This window comes from Podarcis gaigeae (assembly GCF_964106915.1).
Source record: "Podarcis gaigeae genome assembly, chromosome: 3".
Lineage (NCBI taxonomy): Eukaryota > Metazoa > Chordata > Lepidosauria > Squamata > Lacertidae > Podarcis > Podarcis gaigeae.
The window spans coordinates 32,084,120-32,100,573 of record NC_139680.1 but is presented as its reverse complement, the minus strand read 5'-3'; the positions used below and the strand labels follow the sequence as shown (position 1 = coordinate 32,100,573).

The window sequence follows — 16,454 nt, the reverse complement described above, 5'->3', positions numbered from 1 at the left end:
CAACCTAGCAGTTCGAAAGCACGTCAAAGTGCAAGTAGATAAATAGGAACCACTCCTGCGGGAAGGTAAACGGCGTTTCCGTGCGCTGCTCTGGTTTGCCAGAAGCGGCTTAGTCATGCTGGCCACATGACCCGGAAGCTGTACGCTGGCTCCCCCGGCCAATAAAGCGAGATGAGCGCCGCAACCCCAGAGTAGGTCACGACTGGATCTAATGGTCAGGGGTCCCTTTACCTTTATATTTGCTGTATTTGTGTTTTTAACTGTTTGTAATTATCTTATATGCAAATTGCTTTGGAATGATTGCATAGAATATCATTAATAAATCAATGAGTAATAATAACAACAATCATATTGAACTCGGTGGGGCTTATCTCCAGGTAAATGGGGTCAGGACTGTAGGCTTTGTTGCAATTTTCTTTTGGGACATTGAGGCTAGGCTGTGAAACATCCCAGCATTTGAAACATTTTCTTCCACCCAGAGGGAATGAGTAAATAACTGTATTTTCTGTTGTTTAAATTCTTATGGTATATTTCTAGCACAGAGAAGAACAACAAGTGTCCTTTTATAGTGTTATAGTGTCTTTCTCTTGACTACAATGTGAAAGTTTAACTAGAACGAAACAGGTGTGCTTTGGCTCCATAAATTTCAGAACGAGAACAAGGAGTTGCATTGGGGGGGGGCTTTGCTTTAGCTCTGCTACAGACATCTCCAGAAGGCCACACTCTTGTCTCGAAGCTATACTTTCCATTATTGTTGCCGCTTGCAAAACTTTGGATGGAACAAGTTTTTCTAGCAAAAGAATACAGATTTTTATCTTTAATGGTGCTTGAGCAGCCTATCATTTGGCTTCAGGAAACAGCTTCCTGGTTCTAAACACTTGCGAGTCGAGTGGCTGCCAGACAGTCAGCTTCAAAGGCTGGCAGTTGAGACTGCTGTTGCTGAGTCTAGGGAAGGGATTTTGAAATGCTGAGAGCTGCAGAGGATGTCAGCATGGAACAGGAAGCCTTGGGTTCTCAAAGTGGTGAAATGGTCAGCTGGGACATCAATGACATCAAGCTCCCCAAGGTAGGTATATAGAATTCCAAGAGTATTGTAGAAATTGCAGCTACTCTAAAAACCATCATATTCTGTCATTATATTATAATATATTATTGATTTGCTTACTTGATCATTCATTTGCATAATTCCATCAGTGTATGCACAACAGATAATACCTCTTTGCTGCCATTGTGCTTTATAATTCCCTTGCAGTTGAAAACTCTTGAAACTCAAGTCAGAAGTTCAGCAGCATTAGCTCAGCCTGGATAGCTCAGTTGGTTTTAGCATGGTGCTGATAATGCCAAGGTTGCAAGTTCAATCCCTGTGTGGGACAGCTGCAAATTCAGGCAGTTGGACTAGATGATAACAATATTACTTACTGTTTTTCTTTCTTTACTATATTATTTATTTCTTTAAGTCATTTGCATACCGCTAAATTATTTGTAACTCCAGGTGGTGTACATTTTTAAAAATCCACAGCCAAAAGGGTGATGAAACAAAAAAAAAACATAAAACCTGAGAATTTTTAAAAAAAGACTACGGTATATCCATCTCAAAAAAGAAATTCAATGTGACAAACAAAGTGAAACAACAGCAATTCAATGTTTAAAAGTCATGGGTGGTAATCAACTAAGTTTTACTCAGAGTAAACCCATTGAAATGGATAGCCCTAGCTTAGTTGTGTGAATTAGTTTTCATGTGTATCTGAAGAAGTGTGCATGCACACGAAAGCTCATACCAAGAACTGACTTAGTTGGTCTTTAAGGTGCTACTGGAAGGAATTTTTTTTGTTTTGACTATGGCAGACCAACACGGCTACCTATCTGTAACTAGTTTTCATGGGTCTACTCTGAGTGAGTAAAATGTAGTTGCATGCCACCCAGTATGCCACCCACTTTTACTTATTACAACAGTAATAAAAAAAAAACAACCCATGTTACTATGACAATTGTCAACAATGATGATTTCTGGAAACAGTCAAAAGGCAAACTGTGCTTTAAACAAAAAGGCTAGAAAAGGAAAGATTCATCAAAAGTTTTTGAAGATTCAAATTTTTGCCTGTTACCTAAAATGAAAGAGCAACAGGTCCTAATGGATTTTGGTAGGGAGATTGTTCTGCTATAGGGTGGCTGCAACTGAGTTGAATTCATTTGGTCAAAATGGGTTTGGCGGTAGCTTGAATGAGATTCCCAGCAAAGGTTGGTCATTCGGCACATATATTGTGTTCCCTTCTTTGACTGCATGCCACCAGGGACTTCTGGGCATTGTGCAAGCCTCATGGAGGCGCATGAAAATGCACTCATAACTGCTCAAAACTGAAATATTTTTAAAATACGTCTTCAATTTCTAAACATTGTCAAATAAAACATATATTATAGCATTATTAGACTGTAATTAGAGCTAAATGTTAACAGGGTAACTTAAGCTGAAGTTGCAACAGGAATTTGATAGGTGTTATTGACAAATACGTTGTGAGGGTCTTAGTTCTGGGACCTCTGGACTTTGCAAAAGTTCAGAGCCTTTGCATCACACTCATTCCAATGCGAAAAGAAATTAAGTCCTGTGAAATAAAAAGTTAAGGAGAGTGAAGAAAGTGAAAAACCCATTGGGATGTTAAAACCTATAGGATTTGGTTGGATCATGCCTAGTATAGAAAACAATCCTAGCTCTATAAGTAGACTTTGTTCAAACAATATCTTTGCTGTGAGAGTAATGAGTGTTGCCTCCAAAGGCATCTTGTGGTTTCTATGCAAAATTCTCATATTTATGGTAGATCCCAATCAGCTGTAGCACATGCAAGCTGGAGTGTTTCATTCATGTTTACAACCATCCATGTCACAGAAACCATAAATTTTCATGATGTCAACTTGTGGTTAGATAATGGTTGACAATATCTGAGATCCAACCACTAGCAAGCCACAGTACCGTGAATGGATATACATCTATCTATATTTTTCTAAGAGTTTCTGTGTCAAAAGTTGCCAGAACAGATATAGTGCTTGATCATTTTCCCTGAATTTATTTCTTTATTTGATTAGATTTCATACCCACTCTTTATCATACGGTCCCAGGTTGAGTGGTAACAATAAAAAATGAAATTATAAAATAGAAAAGCATAAAAAATTGAAAACACTTCCACATATAAAAACAATACAAATATTTTAAAAGAATTCCATGTTTAAAAATAGTTCTAGTACACCAGTGGAACTGGGGTAAAGTAAATTGAAAAAGTAATTTGTAATTTTTATGCAGGTGATCTTGAAAGGGATAAAAGCCACCAGAACTTGCATGCTATTTCTTTCTCTCTTTTTTCTATCAAAAAAAAATCTTCCAAAAGTCAAACACTCAGATATGAATGGGGAATGAATGACCAGTCCCCTCTGTGATGTGATCAGTTCAGCCCATTCATAAGAATGCACATTTGTCCCAAGGAGATATCTCTGATGTTATATATGTAACCTTCAGCACAAATCATGAACAATATGCAAATATCCACAAGCAAACAACAAGCATTGTTGCTCTCCATATCTGCCTGCGTTCTCCTGCTCTACAGTACTTTGAAGATAGAGTGTGACTGCTCTCCTTTAGAATATGATCAGCTATAGCACATTCCTATTGGAGGAAAACCATCAGTTTTGTCCCAAGAGACATCTTTGATGTTCTGGAATTAGGCTTTTGCTTCATTGGCACAAATTGTTGAGTGTTATGCAAATGTGCATATCCAAACAGCAAGAATTGATATCGAAGCACATTCTTTTCCTCAAAGAATTCTGGGCACTGTAGTTTACCCCTCACAGAGTTACAATTCCCAGCAACCCTCAACAAACTACAGTGCCCTGAATTCTTTGATGGAAAGAATTATGCTTTCAAGGCAGAGTGTATATGCAGCCCTTATCTGCCTCAGTTATCATCCTTCATGCTGTTCTAATTAAAATGATATGTACCTTCAGCCATTCATCAGCCCTGAATGTTTATAAAGTTTTATTGACATTAGGCAGAGACCCCCTATGTTATTTTAGACATCTTCTGAGGCTTTTTTCTAATTTCAGCAAGTCTACCCAGACATATAATTTAGTGACCTACCTTCGTTTGAAAAGTTTAACTTACTGTGTCTGTCTTTGCATGATAATTATTTTATGTGTAATTGTTTTCTTTATAGTTTTGTGGGTTTCAGTGTTTCGTCTACAATATTATTATGCACATCTCTTCAAGAGCGGTTTCATTGAGCAGTTTAGAAATATTTCCAAATTAATTACAGTGGTATCTTGGTTCTCAAACTTAATCCGTTCCAGAAGTCTGTTCCAAAACCAAAGCGTTCCAAAACCAAGGTGCGCTTTCCAATAGAAAGTAATGCAAAACGGATTAGTCTGTTCCAGACTTTTAAAAACAACCCCTAAAACAGCAATTTAGCATGAATTTTACTATCGAGACCACTGAGCCATAAAATGAAAGCAGTAATCGAACTGTACTATAAAATAAATAAGACAGTATTGTAGATGATAAAAATTAAAAATAAATATTTTTCATACCTGCACTGATGATAGTCATTGTTTGGATGGGGGGCTTTTATCCATTTCCGCAGTCACACAATCAATCAATCAGTAGCTGAACTAGGTTCCACACAGTCACAAAAACAAATTAACCAAAAAAGCCTCAAAAACAAAAACGCAAAATACCGGTAAATAGCAAAAACAAAAGTGCCAAACTCAATACGTTCCGGAAGTCCGTTTGACTTCCAAAATGTTTGAAAACCAAGGCGCTGCTTCTGATTGGTGCAGGCAATAGCCAACAGCCACATTGGATGTTTGGCCTCTGAAAAACGCTTGAAACTGTAACACTTACTTCCAGGTTTTTGGTTTTTCGGAACCAAGGCTTTTGAGAAACAAGGTACCACTGTAAATGAATAAGGGTCATGGACAGCCATGTGGAATCTACCATGAAATATAGAAGAATATTCAGCCAGGTTAATATATTTGCTAGGGCAGAGAGGAGCAGATTATTGTTTCTGCAATAAATGTAAAGTAGACTTAATCAATGCAAACAAATAAGGCAGCTCTGTGTTGCAGACTTGATTCATTGTCTTTGAATTTAGGTCGTGTGGCGGGGACTTGTTTCCTAGCTTTGAAACATCACATTCTTTGGGTTCCTTACAGGACGTGAAACAAACAGATTGGTTTCAGGAATGGCCAGATTCCTATGTAAAATGCATCTATAGCTCTGATGACAAAAATGCTCAGAGGCACCTAAGTAGCTGGGCAATGAGGAACACCAACAATCACAACTCGCGCATCTTAAAAAAGTCCTGCCTCGGAGTCGTGGTCTGCAGCAATGATTGCTCAACTTCAGATGGGGGAAAGATGTATCTGAGGCCGGCTATATGTGACAAGGCCAGGCAAAAACAGCAGAGTAAGTATGCTTCTTTGAAAAGGGCTTACATTAGACTTCTTGCAGTTCAATTTGGGTTTCCGCTGCCACAAAAAAACATCCACTGGGTAATCCTGGTTCAGAACCTGACTTGCATTAGACTAGTACATCTCCAGCCACACTTTGGAAGTATTACATCGTGAAGTACATATAATTGTAGGGATGGATGGATATGGCCTCCCCCCCCCTTTCTCTTTTTTCCAGTTCACATTTCGCCTAATAAACACATTTTGCAAGTGATTTTCTTTCACAAATGGATGCATTTTTAAAAGTACACTTTCCCCTTATATAATATATGTGCATTTTTTTTAAAAAAAGTACACTGAGTTTACTTTAAAGTAAGTGAGCCTAGTTTACAAGCTGATCCTGAGTATTCTTACTTGAACATGAGCCCCATGTAATTCAGTAAAACAGATCTGCAGGTGTGTACAGAATAGAATTTGTACTTGGAAGGTAAAGATTAGGACAAAAATTAGGACAATCATGAAAGAAAGATTGTGACACTCATAGAAGATAAATTAATTTCTGGAAGTCTTAATTATTTGATGAAGTTTTGGGGAGAGAATATTCATGGAAACTTTCCCAAAAGAATGCAATTTATTTGGGGCAGAAAGTGAATTAGTTCCACTAAGGATAATATTGTATCTATATCCAATTATAAGGATCATATATTGGTCCTTTACTGAGGAATACCAAAATTATTCAGGCTAAGTGAACATGTATATTTTTTTGATGGTGTAATAACAAACATAAGAGCTTATAGTCTAAGGTAATAAGCACACTCAGAAAATCTCAATAAAATCAAATGGGACTTTATTTCAAGTAGAGGTAAGTAAGGTTGATCAAGATATTATACTGCAATTTGAAGCTGAGAATCCTACAGCACAATCTAATTTCTACACAGAAATATGTTCTATTGAGTTCAATGGGACTTACTTCCAGGTAAGGGGACATAGGTTCACAGCCTTAGACAAGTTTGGGTTTTGGGTTTCATTTGTGCCTACAGCACATTTCACTTTCCAAATATATTTTACCTGGACATAAGTCCCATTGCATTTATTGGAACGCGGGTGGCGCTGTGGGTTAAACCACAGAGCCTAGGACTTGCCAATCAGAAGGTCGGCAGTTCAAATCCCCGTGATGGGGTGAGCGTCCATTGTTTGGTCCCTGCTCCTGCCAACCTAGCAGTTCGAAAGCACATCAAAGTGCAAGTAAATAAATAGGTACCGCTCCGGCAGGAAGGTAAACAGTGTTTCCATGCGCTGCTCTGGTTCGCCAGAAGCAGCTTAGTCATGCTGGCCACATGACCCGGAAGCTGTACGCCGGCTCCCTCAGCCAATAAAGCGAGACGAGCGCCGCAACCCCAGAGTCGGCCATGACTGGACCTAATGGTCAGGGGTCCCTTTACCTTTACCTTTACACCTTTCCTACAAGCAGAGACATCTGCTGTCAATAACCCATTATGAAAAGAGTATATTGTACCCTACACAATGAACTTCTAACATGACATAATCTTAAAACTAAGTTCATTCAAAATAAAATATTTAATGGTGCACTTGTTTCAGGAAAATCGTGTCCCAACTGCTATGGGCCCTTGAAGCTTATTCCCTGCCGAGGTCATGGTGGATACCCTGTAACAAACTTCTGGAGACATGAAGGACCATTCATATTTTTTCAGGTTGGTAACAGTATCTGATTTATTCAAGGCAAGCCTGCTGTTATAGCTGAACTGTGCTTGGAAGATGAGCAAACCAGGAAATGTTTCACACTGAGCCAAAGAGAGTATTTAAATTGTTAGTGAGGTATGACACCTCAGGTAAGGGGATCCGCAAAAGTTAACCAGTTGGCCATGCTTATACATAAAAACAAGCCTTTTTTCCAGCTGGAACTCTCTGGAACTCAGTTCCAGCACCTCTTAGGTAGGCGCCATTGCCATTCTAAGAAAACGAGGGAGGTGTTCAGGATGAGTTCCGACACCTCTAGGAAAATAGCATTGCATAAAAACAACCATTTTAAACCATACCAACTGCAAAGGAACTAAGAAAGAGAAACATGAAAATTGTAGGCACATCAAACATTCTCAGCTGAATCCAGGAAAACATCTGCCTCAGTTTTTTGAACCAGATGGTCAAGTCCATAGCACATGTCACAATTCCATTACTTACACATTTACTCAGAAGTAAGCCCCACTGGGTTCAATGGCGTTTACTCTTAAATAAATAAAATAACAACAACCACTATTAGTATTATTAGTATTATTATTATTATTTTGTATCCCACCGATCTGACTGTGTTGCCCCAGTTGCTGGGCAGCTTCCAGCAGAATATAAGAAAACATAACAAAATATCAAACATTAAAAGCTTTTCAATACAGTTGTACCTTGGAAGTCAAACGCAATCCATTCCAGAAGTTCGTTCGACTTCCAAAACATTTGGAAAACCAAAGTGCAGGTTCTGATTGGCTGCTGGAAGCTCCTGCAGCCAATCGGAAACCGCAGAAGCCCAGTCGGACATTTGGCTTCCAAAAATAGTTCATGAACCAGAACAGTTGCTTCTGGGTTTGTGGCATTTGGGAGCCAAAACGTTCAAGAATTAAGCTGTTTGAAAACCAAGGTACAACTGTACAGGGCTGCCTTCAGATATCTATGGAAGGTCAAATAATTGTTTATGTCCTTGACAGCTGACAGGAGGGTGTTCCATAGCATGGGCATGACTACTGAGAATGCCCTCTGCCTGGTTCCCTGCAACTTCATTTCTCACAATGAAGGAAATGTCAGATAGCCCTTTGAGCTGGACCTCACTGTCCAAGCTGAACAATGGAGGTGGAGATGCTCCTTTAGGTACACAGGGCCGAGGTTCTTTAGGGCTTTAGAGGTCAACACCATGACATGCAGAGCACTGCAGCCACAAATAGGCAAAAATGAGCTATTGATAGGAGCCTTGGTATATGAATGTAGAAGACAACTAAACATTCACATGGGAATCATCATGGAAATCATGGTTGCATTTTCCTCCGAGATAGAATTTCAAAAATTTATGTCAGAATTCAGTCACATAACCTTTCAGGGAAAATAGGAGTAAGAAACAGAAAACTCAGATTATCATTCCTGTGCCTTTATAGGTGACCATGCTCTTAATTTTGACTAAGTATAAAGTTCTTTTATTGTGGTCAATGACCAGTATCAGGATAAAATCACCAATTTTGACTAGTCGATGAAGCCAGATTTCCCCTGAGGAATAACCTATTCTATACATGGATCTTTTGAGATGGTTTTGCCATTTCAGCAAATTCAGCAACCCACTTCCATTTAAATTGAAACTTTAATCTAAAATATAATGAGTTGCCTGAAGAAAGCCTATGCTATGCTATACATCCAACGAGAAAAGGCAAGCCATTTTGGATTTTACACCCCTTGTCTTGCGAGCATTGTGTTGAAAACTGCCTTGTGGTTTAATGCCCCTATGCCTTCTTCACTTGCTGTTATAAAGTCAAAGGGGGCTCACGATCATCCAAGGCCGGAAACAAAATCGGAAGCCGAAGCGAGACGATCGATACAAAAAGCACACGCCCCAAGTTCTCCGAGACTTAAACGGAGCAGAGATGCTGAGGTAAACGCTTGTTTTTTTTAACTAGCAGCAAAATGTCCGCCATTATGGCAGGTGGCTTGAAGGAGGGTAATGAGAACTGCAAGAACCCCTGCACTACGCGGTGTATCAACTGAGGGATCTCTATCAATGAGGGCTAGGCAGGTTTCTCCCTCTCTGTAGCAGTGGACTTCCAACTGCAGTGGTGTACTATTCTCTCATCTAAGTGAATAGCAACCATTCAATCATATGGAAAATATTAATTTGGGGATACCATGGGGTAGAGTGGAGGCTCTCTACCCCTGGTGACTCTTCATAGCCCTTTCCTGGGTTGTGTTTCTTGGTCACACAGGAAAGGTGTTGAAGATATGGATATATGTTGGGATACTGGGTTTTATTCTGTACAGTGGTACCTCCAGTTACAAACTTAATTCATTCTGGAGGTCCGTTCTTAACCCAAAACTGTTCTTAACTAGAGGCATGCTTTCGCTAATGGGGCCTCTTGCTGCTGCTGCACCGCCGGCACACGATTTCCTTTCTCATCCTGGGGCAAAGTTCTCAACTCGAGGTAACTCTTCCAGGTTAGCAGAGTTTGTAACCTGAAGTGTTTGTAACCTGAGGTGTTTTTAACTCGAGGTACCACTGCATTAGATGGGAATAATCTACTCTGGTCTAATATCATGCAGAAACATTTCTGGCTTCTTCCTAATAATAATAATAATAATAATTTATTAAAAGCCAGTATTCTGCATATATCTGTATTTTCAGTCTGTCTTCAGATTTCATTATTACTGTATTTTCCATGTATAAAACGACCTTTTTTCCTGATTTTTTTGTGATAAATTGAGGTTTGTCTTATACACGGGTTAATATGCTAAATAAGCGAGGGCTGGTGCTGCGGCGGTAGCAGGGAAATGTTGGAGAGGAGGCTGCTTACCCGCTCTTCCCAGCTTAGGAAGAGTTGTTGGTGAGTCCCAGTATGTGGTATATTACGGCACCAGTTCCATCAGCCAGAGTGGGGGATCGTCAAAAAACTGCTCAACAGCTCAATGAACTTACAAAATAAGCTCAACAACTGTTGAGGGCTCCCAAAAATAGGGATTGTCTGATACATGGGGTCATGTTATACACAGAAAAATACAGTACTTCACTTTTGGGGGTCTTATATGAGTACAAACAGTGTGAGAACTGTGAACCATGGTGTGTACAGTGCTTGACAGAGCAGAGGATGACAGTTCCCTGCCCCAAGGGGCTTACACTCTAAATTCAGACACTGGAGAAACAACGGAGGAAGAGAAGGGATTGGGTAAACAGAGAAGAAATACAGTAGGGGCGGGGAAAGCTGTGGCCCTCCAGATTTTGGTGGTCACCTCCACATCACTCTTGGACAACTTTTAACAGGAATGGAGAATCTTGGGAACTGTAGTTTGTTACATGTGCTGGGAATTGTATGTGTAGGAGGCAGCACCCTTAAACTGCAGCCACGACTGTTTCGGTGGTGTAAGAGTGCTTTAAAGATATGGCGCGACCCCACCACTTCCATCATCCCTGACCATTGATGATGTTGATTGGGGGATCTAGACTCCAACAACATACAGTGGGCACCAGCTTGGGGAAGGCTGACCTACTGTAACTAAGCGTCTAACTAAGCCTACTTGGCTTTTCAGGGACACATGCTTAGGCGTGGTGCATCATTTCCAACCTACCAAAGTCTTTCCTTAGACCTGTGACAGACGGTCAGGAGGAGAAGGGAGGAAAATGTTTCTGCATAGCAAATGCCTTGACAAACAGATATCTGTATCAATAATGATATGTTGCCTGCAGGTTTTTAATTATTTTACCTAACTTCAGTCCCGTTGATCTATATTTATGTTAATTTCAATGGGATTTTACTGCACTTTAATGCACCTGCAGCAAGTTGAGTGATCTCTCTGACATCTACCAGTAAATGCTGCCACAGTGAGAGAATACTGACTTCCGATGTGGAGCAACTTAGGAAAGGGAGTGGGGGAAATCACCCCTAAATTATGCACAAGGAAGGAGACTACCCTGGTATGTTCCATGACCTAAAAAAAAGAGAACAGGCTAAAATTAGATGGATTTTCAACATTTTCCTTGGAGTGTCACATTACTTTTTAACTTAGAAAGGGATGGGCTCTAAAGAATTTGCCACTAGCAAAATGTCTTCACAAAGTCCCCATACAGCAGAAGCGTGTTTTGCTATGTCTTATTTCTGCAAGCGGTAATTTACTACTAATTATCAAAATACATTGATATGGAATAATAATAATAATAATAATAATAATAATAATAATAATAATAATAGCTGCAAGTCTCTTATCAGTGGCCCAATGTGGGGTTTTTTTGGGGGGGGGTGGAGGATTAAACTCCCCCCAGTTATAATCCTACAGCTGTGGTGTTCAAAGCATATTCGTTGTTCTGGGCCCAAGAGAGGTGTTTAGTAAATGACTGGTGTTGTTCAAACCATATAGGCAAACGCTATGCCTTTGCAGACTGCCTTGAAATGTGGAGAACTGAAGATGTGAAAGATGTGAAAAATGAGAAAAATGAGAAAAATGAGAAAGACTGAAATTGATAGGCTTGACCATACCTAATCCAGACACAGGTTTCTAGCCGCAGTGAAACGTTTGTCTCTTTTCATACATCTAGGTCAATTCACGTGCAGGCAAAATAACTTTGATTTATGCAGTTGTAAAATATATGTTCTGATGAGGGGGTGCAATCCTTTTTAGATTAGAGAGCTATTTGGCTCCCTGGGTTTCTCTGGGTTACATTGCATAGCTGCTGGAGCGGAAGGAACAGACCAGGAATCTCTGGGTCACTTGTGACAATACACTGGCAGCCAGCTTTTGTAAAAGCAGCTGTTCATGCAAGTGATTTACCCACACGAGTAGTGTAACATCGGAGTGACTAATTCATAAAAAAAAGATTGCCCCCTTTCTTCTGCAAACTGGAAAATCACAACATGGCAATTTTCCAGTTCATGAAAGAAGTGCTGTTGGCGCTATGAGCAGCACTGTAGAATTTGTGGTGACTCTGCATCGTATTTACTATATAATTCCCTCTATTAGCAATGTTTTGGGGGTGAGTGCTGATTTGTCCCCCCCCCCCACACACACACATGAGGAGGGAGCATCAGCAGGCTTAGGAGAACTCCAAGGTTTTCAGAAACCCCAAAAACCTTCAGAAAAAAGATCTAGTAAGGTCTGAGCTTTCTCAGTCACTAGCCAGAGAATGCTATCTAGTGGGGGGAGGGAGGAGAGGGGATTCAATGGAGTATTCTGTAAGAGGGGTTGGCTGGCTGGCAGAACCCTGAACTGGAGCACTTTGCCCATTTGATTGGTGCTCCTACCTGTCTCTATTATTTGTGCCTACGGCAGTGAAGCTGAACTTGTGTGATGGTTCAAAATATCCAGTTGTTCAAAGAAGTAAATCGTTTTCAGTCTAGTTTCTATGAGGGAGGGGAGAGTTGTCAGTTTGGCTGGGATAAAAAACTCTCACACAGAGCATGAACAAGTACCGCTGTAGGGAAGATAACAAAGGAAGAGCCTAGAGGAAAGGAAACTGAATGAAAGGAACTGGGGGGGGGGGGAATTGAAGGAAAGATAAATGAGAATGAAGCGTAAGGAAAGGGATTGAAGGCAAGGTAGAACTAATAAAACAGAGAGGTGATGCTGGATAAACATAACTGTGTTAAAAGTGAGAAGGGGCTGCCTGGTTTGGTTGAAGAGAAAACAGAGTGCTAGAAGAACTGGTCAACTCTCCCAGCTACTAAGTGACAGTTGAGCAAAGTAGGCAGTGGCCTGAGGAAAAAAATAGTCAGTAGAGACATGGAATTAAATAAAAGAGGGGCTAAGTAGAAGGGACGTAGGTGGCGCTGTGGTCTAAACCACAGAGCCTAGGGCTTGCTGATCAGAAGGTCGGTGGTTCGAATTCCCGCAAAGGGGTGAGCTCCCAGTGCTCGGTCCCTGTTCCTGCCAGTTCGAAAGCACGTCAAAGTGTAAGTAGATAAATAGGTACCGCTCTGGCGGGAAGGTAAATGGCGTTTCCATGCACTGCTCTGGTTTGCCAGAAGCAGCTCAGTCATGCTGGCTACATGACTGGGAAGCTGTACGCCGGCTCCCTCGGCCAATAAAGTGAGATGAGCGCCGCAACCCCAGAGTCAGTCACAACTGGACCTAATGGTCAGGGGTCCCTTTACCCTTTACCTTTAAGTACAAGTGGAGCAAAATTCCCATAGATGAAGACGGGGTGAGGAACTAGTGGTCCTCCAGATGTTGTTGAATTACATTATCCCTGACTGTTAGCTATATTGACTGGGGTTGATGGGACTCTTGTCATCAGGAGAGCTACTGCCTACTTTGCTCAGGTACCCCATCCTTGTCCTAAGAGATAGGAGGAGTTGTGTACTGTTTGCAAGATTGAGAACCATAAGGTCTGCAAAAAAGAAAAGCATAAGGACACAGGAACAGGACTGGCCCACCCCTGAGGCTCGGTGAGGCAGTTGTCACAGGTGGCAGGTTAAGGACAGCTGTGAGGGGTCACAGATCCAGGCCTCTGAGGAGCACACAGCGTGCTACCTCCTGCATTTGTCACCTGTCTCCTCTGCCGCCACCTCCCCAATTCCATTTGCTGCTCTCCCTTTTTCTCCCCCACCACCTTCAGTGCACCAGGGTTTCCCTGGGCTGCCTCTGGTCGCCTCAGGTGGAGGTGGAAGAGTGCGGGTAGAGAAGGAAGTAGCAGGGGGACGCCATTTTCTACTTTGCCTAAAGGAGTAGAACATCCTGGGACTATGTGACCTGGCAACCTTAGGGAGGCAAAAAGGGAAAACAAGGTGGATGAATTTCACTTACAGAGTTGAACAACCCAGCTAAAGTCCTTTAGCTGCAGCCTTCTAGTTCAATAGTATCAATCTGAGAAATTAAGAGGGCTTTTTGTTTGGCTACATGATATTATGATGCATTTTTCTCTCTTAAGTCCCTGACAGGTGAGAAGCCAAACCAGGACACTTTGCCATTAATAGTCTCCAAACAGGAAGACCTTATGTCACAAAGTACCTTCTTGGGACAAGAGCAGGTGTTGAACGATTGCTTGTCTCTTGCCAAAGGGTACAGTTCAAGAAAATCCTCTTATCTAATAGAGCACACTCCAGACGTAGACTGCAGCAAATACCTGGACAGGTGCAAACAGATCAGAAGCAGAGAATATAGCTACAGAGGCCCAGCTGAACCCTCAGTATTTGCATATGCTGAATACAGAGAGCAACAAACTTGGAATAAGACCGTGGGCCTGGGAAGAAACCCATTGGCAGAGAAATACTGCAGCGGCTCTCCGACAGCCCTGGCGGGTCTGCATTGCGAAACCCTGGCTTCCATAAGTGCGGTTGATGCAGGCATCCAGCATGCTCCAACCAAGTGGGACCCGATGGCAAAAGTTGGCTACCAGTCCTTCAGATCTAACATAGGTACATTCGGAGGAGAAGGCATGTATGAAGGAAAGCCACACCTGCATTATAACAGCAACCACGCTCCTTCCCCCTGCTGCCCGATCTCTCCAGAGGAGCCCTGCCCCATTGCAGACGCTGCCCATCACTATTACCAGAGCTCCTTGCCCCTGAAAGGAAACGAGTGGCACTTTGAAGAAGAAAGGAAATACACAAATCTGGACCACTGCAACAATGAGATGTTTTTTAACTTCTTCCCTTTGCGATGACACTGACACCTTTCCGTTGTCGCTCACCTCCTATGTATCTCTTGGCAGTGCCACGGATTGTCTGCTATCCTGAACCTCGGGTGGTTACTTATGCTTTTTTGTCACATCAGAGAATAGGTTCCCTTTCCTAAAGAGGAAACCTTTTCTCCAAAGGTTGTACAGCAGTGCATAGGCACATTCATGTTATAAGATGCATAACACACTCATAGAGAGTTGGTCTTCTGTATACATTGGCTCTTCGGGTCCTTTTCAGTGGTTCATGTACTGGAGGGAAGGACCAGTGAAGTCCCTCGCTTACATTCCTCTCTTGGGTGCAATGTTTTGCATGGTTTCAGCGCATTGGGTCAGCTACTGAAAAATGCCGACTGCAGCTCGTAAACAGAGCCATGTAAACCAGTACAATTGTCCTTATTTTGACCTGAGCGGTGATCTTAAAAGTGCTGACCTGGCAACACACTTTACTAAAATAGATATTCTTGCTTCTCAATAATATGCACAGAAAGCACAACTACGCTGTGCTAACAAACGCAATATGACCTTAAATCAGTTTGAATATATGGAGTGAATGCCTAGACGTGTCTACTGAGATGTTAGTCCCATACTTCAGTCCAAAGAGATTTATGGCCAGGACAGTGAGTACAGTGGTACCTCGGGTTAAGTACTTAATTTGTTCCGCAGGCCCGTTCTTAACCTGAAACTCTTCTTAACCTGAAGCACCACTTCAGCTAATGGGGCCTCCTGCTGCTGCCATGCCGCCGGAGCACAATTTCTGTTCTCATCCTGAAGCAAAGTTCTTAACCTGAAGCACTATTTCTAGGTTAGCGGAGTCTGTAACCTGAAGCATATGTAACCTGAAGCGTATGTAACCTGACGTGCCACTGTATAGGATTGCAGCCCCTGATTTTAAGAGGCCACAGATCCCTCTGTATGGGAGATCTATTCTTTTATTTTTGCCACCAGAAGTTTCTCCTTCCCCGTCATCAGAAGCTGTCTCTTCTAGCTGAAATTTCCTTCCAGTTTTGGCTTGTTTAGCCCCTTTGTTAGAACAAGACTACATTGAGGGCATTGCCCATACCACTGATACATCCGTTAAATGCACATTTAATGCACACGACTTCCCCCAAATAATCCTGAGAACTGTTGTTTGTTCAAGATGCCGGGAGTTGTAGCTCTGTGAGGGATCGCTTCTGAGGGTTTGGAAATGCTACATATATCAAATCCGAAAGACATTCAGACTTCCCCAGTTTCCAGAACCGTACCTATTTTCAAATAAACTGAGGTGTGCTCGCGCTATAAAATTTTATTAATACAAGTCTGGGATGAGAATGTTTCAGACCTTGCAGCAGTAAACTACTTTATAGTACCTCACAGGGTGCTATTATTTGGCTGTTCTCAATTGGGCTCAGTCAACTACAATTTGCCTTTTGTTCGCTGGTCTCTGCCTTCTTAGATCCCCTTTGCCTCCCTCCCAAAACACCTTGTTACTATGGGAACCACGTTGTCAGCAGCAAGAGTGGCATTTAGTGACATTGGCAGGAGCCGGCTAAGTTGGATTTATGGGATGTTTCAAAATTTACACAGCAATTTGCAAGCCTGTAATTGGTTTCACAATCTCAACAGGTGCCTCACAGTGTGACAGTGGCTTTCCTAGCTATAGGTCAGCAGAGGGAAA

The 16,454-nt window shown here is 41.7% G+C and overlaps 1 protein-coding gene across 1 annotated transcript; it reads left to right on the top strand.

Annotated features, from left to right (window-relative positions):
• The first annotated feature begins 464 nt into the window (after nucleotides 1–464).
• On the top strand, nucleotides 465–14,878 carry GCM1 (glial cells missing transcription factor 1). The gene is made up of 5 exons (XM_083730576.1): nucleotides 465–1,066; nucleotides 5,194–5,446; nucleotides 7,030–7,142; nucleotides 8,954–9,073; nucleotides 14,048–14,878. The coding sequence occupies exons 1-5, from the start codon at nucleotides 965–967 to the stop codon at nucleotides 14,780–14,782; spliced, it is 1,323 nt and encodes a 440-aa protein (XP_083586702.1). The 5' UTR covers nucleotides 465–964; the 3' UTR covers nucleotides 14,783–14,878.
• The last annotated feature ends 1,576 nt before the right edge of the window (nucleotides 14,879–16,454 follow it).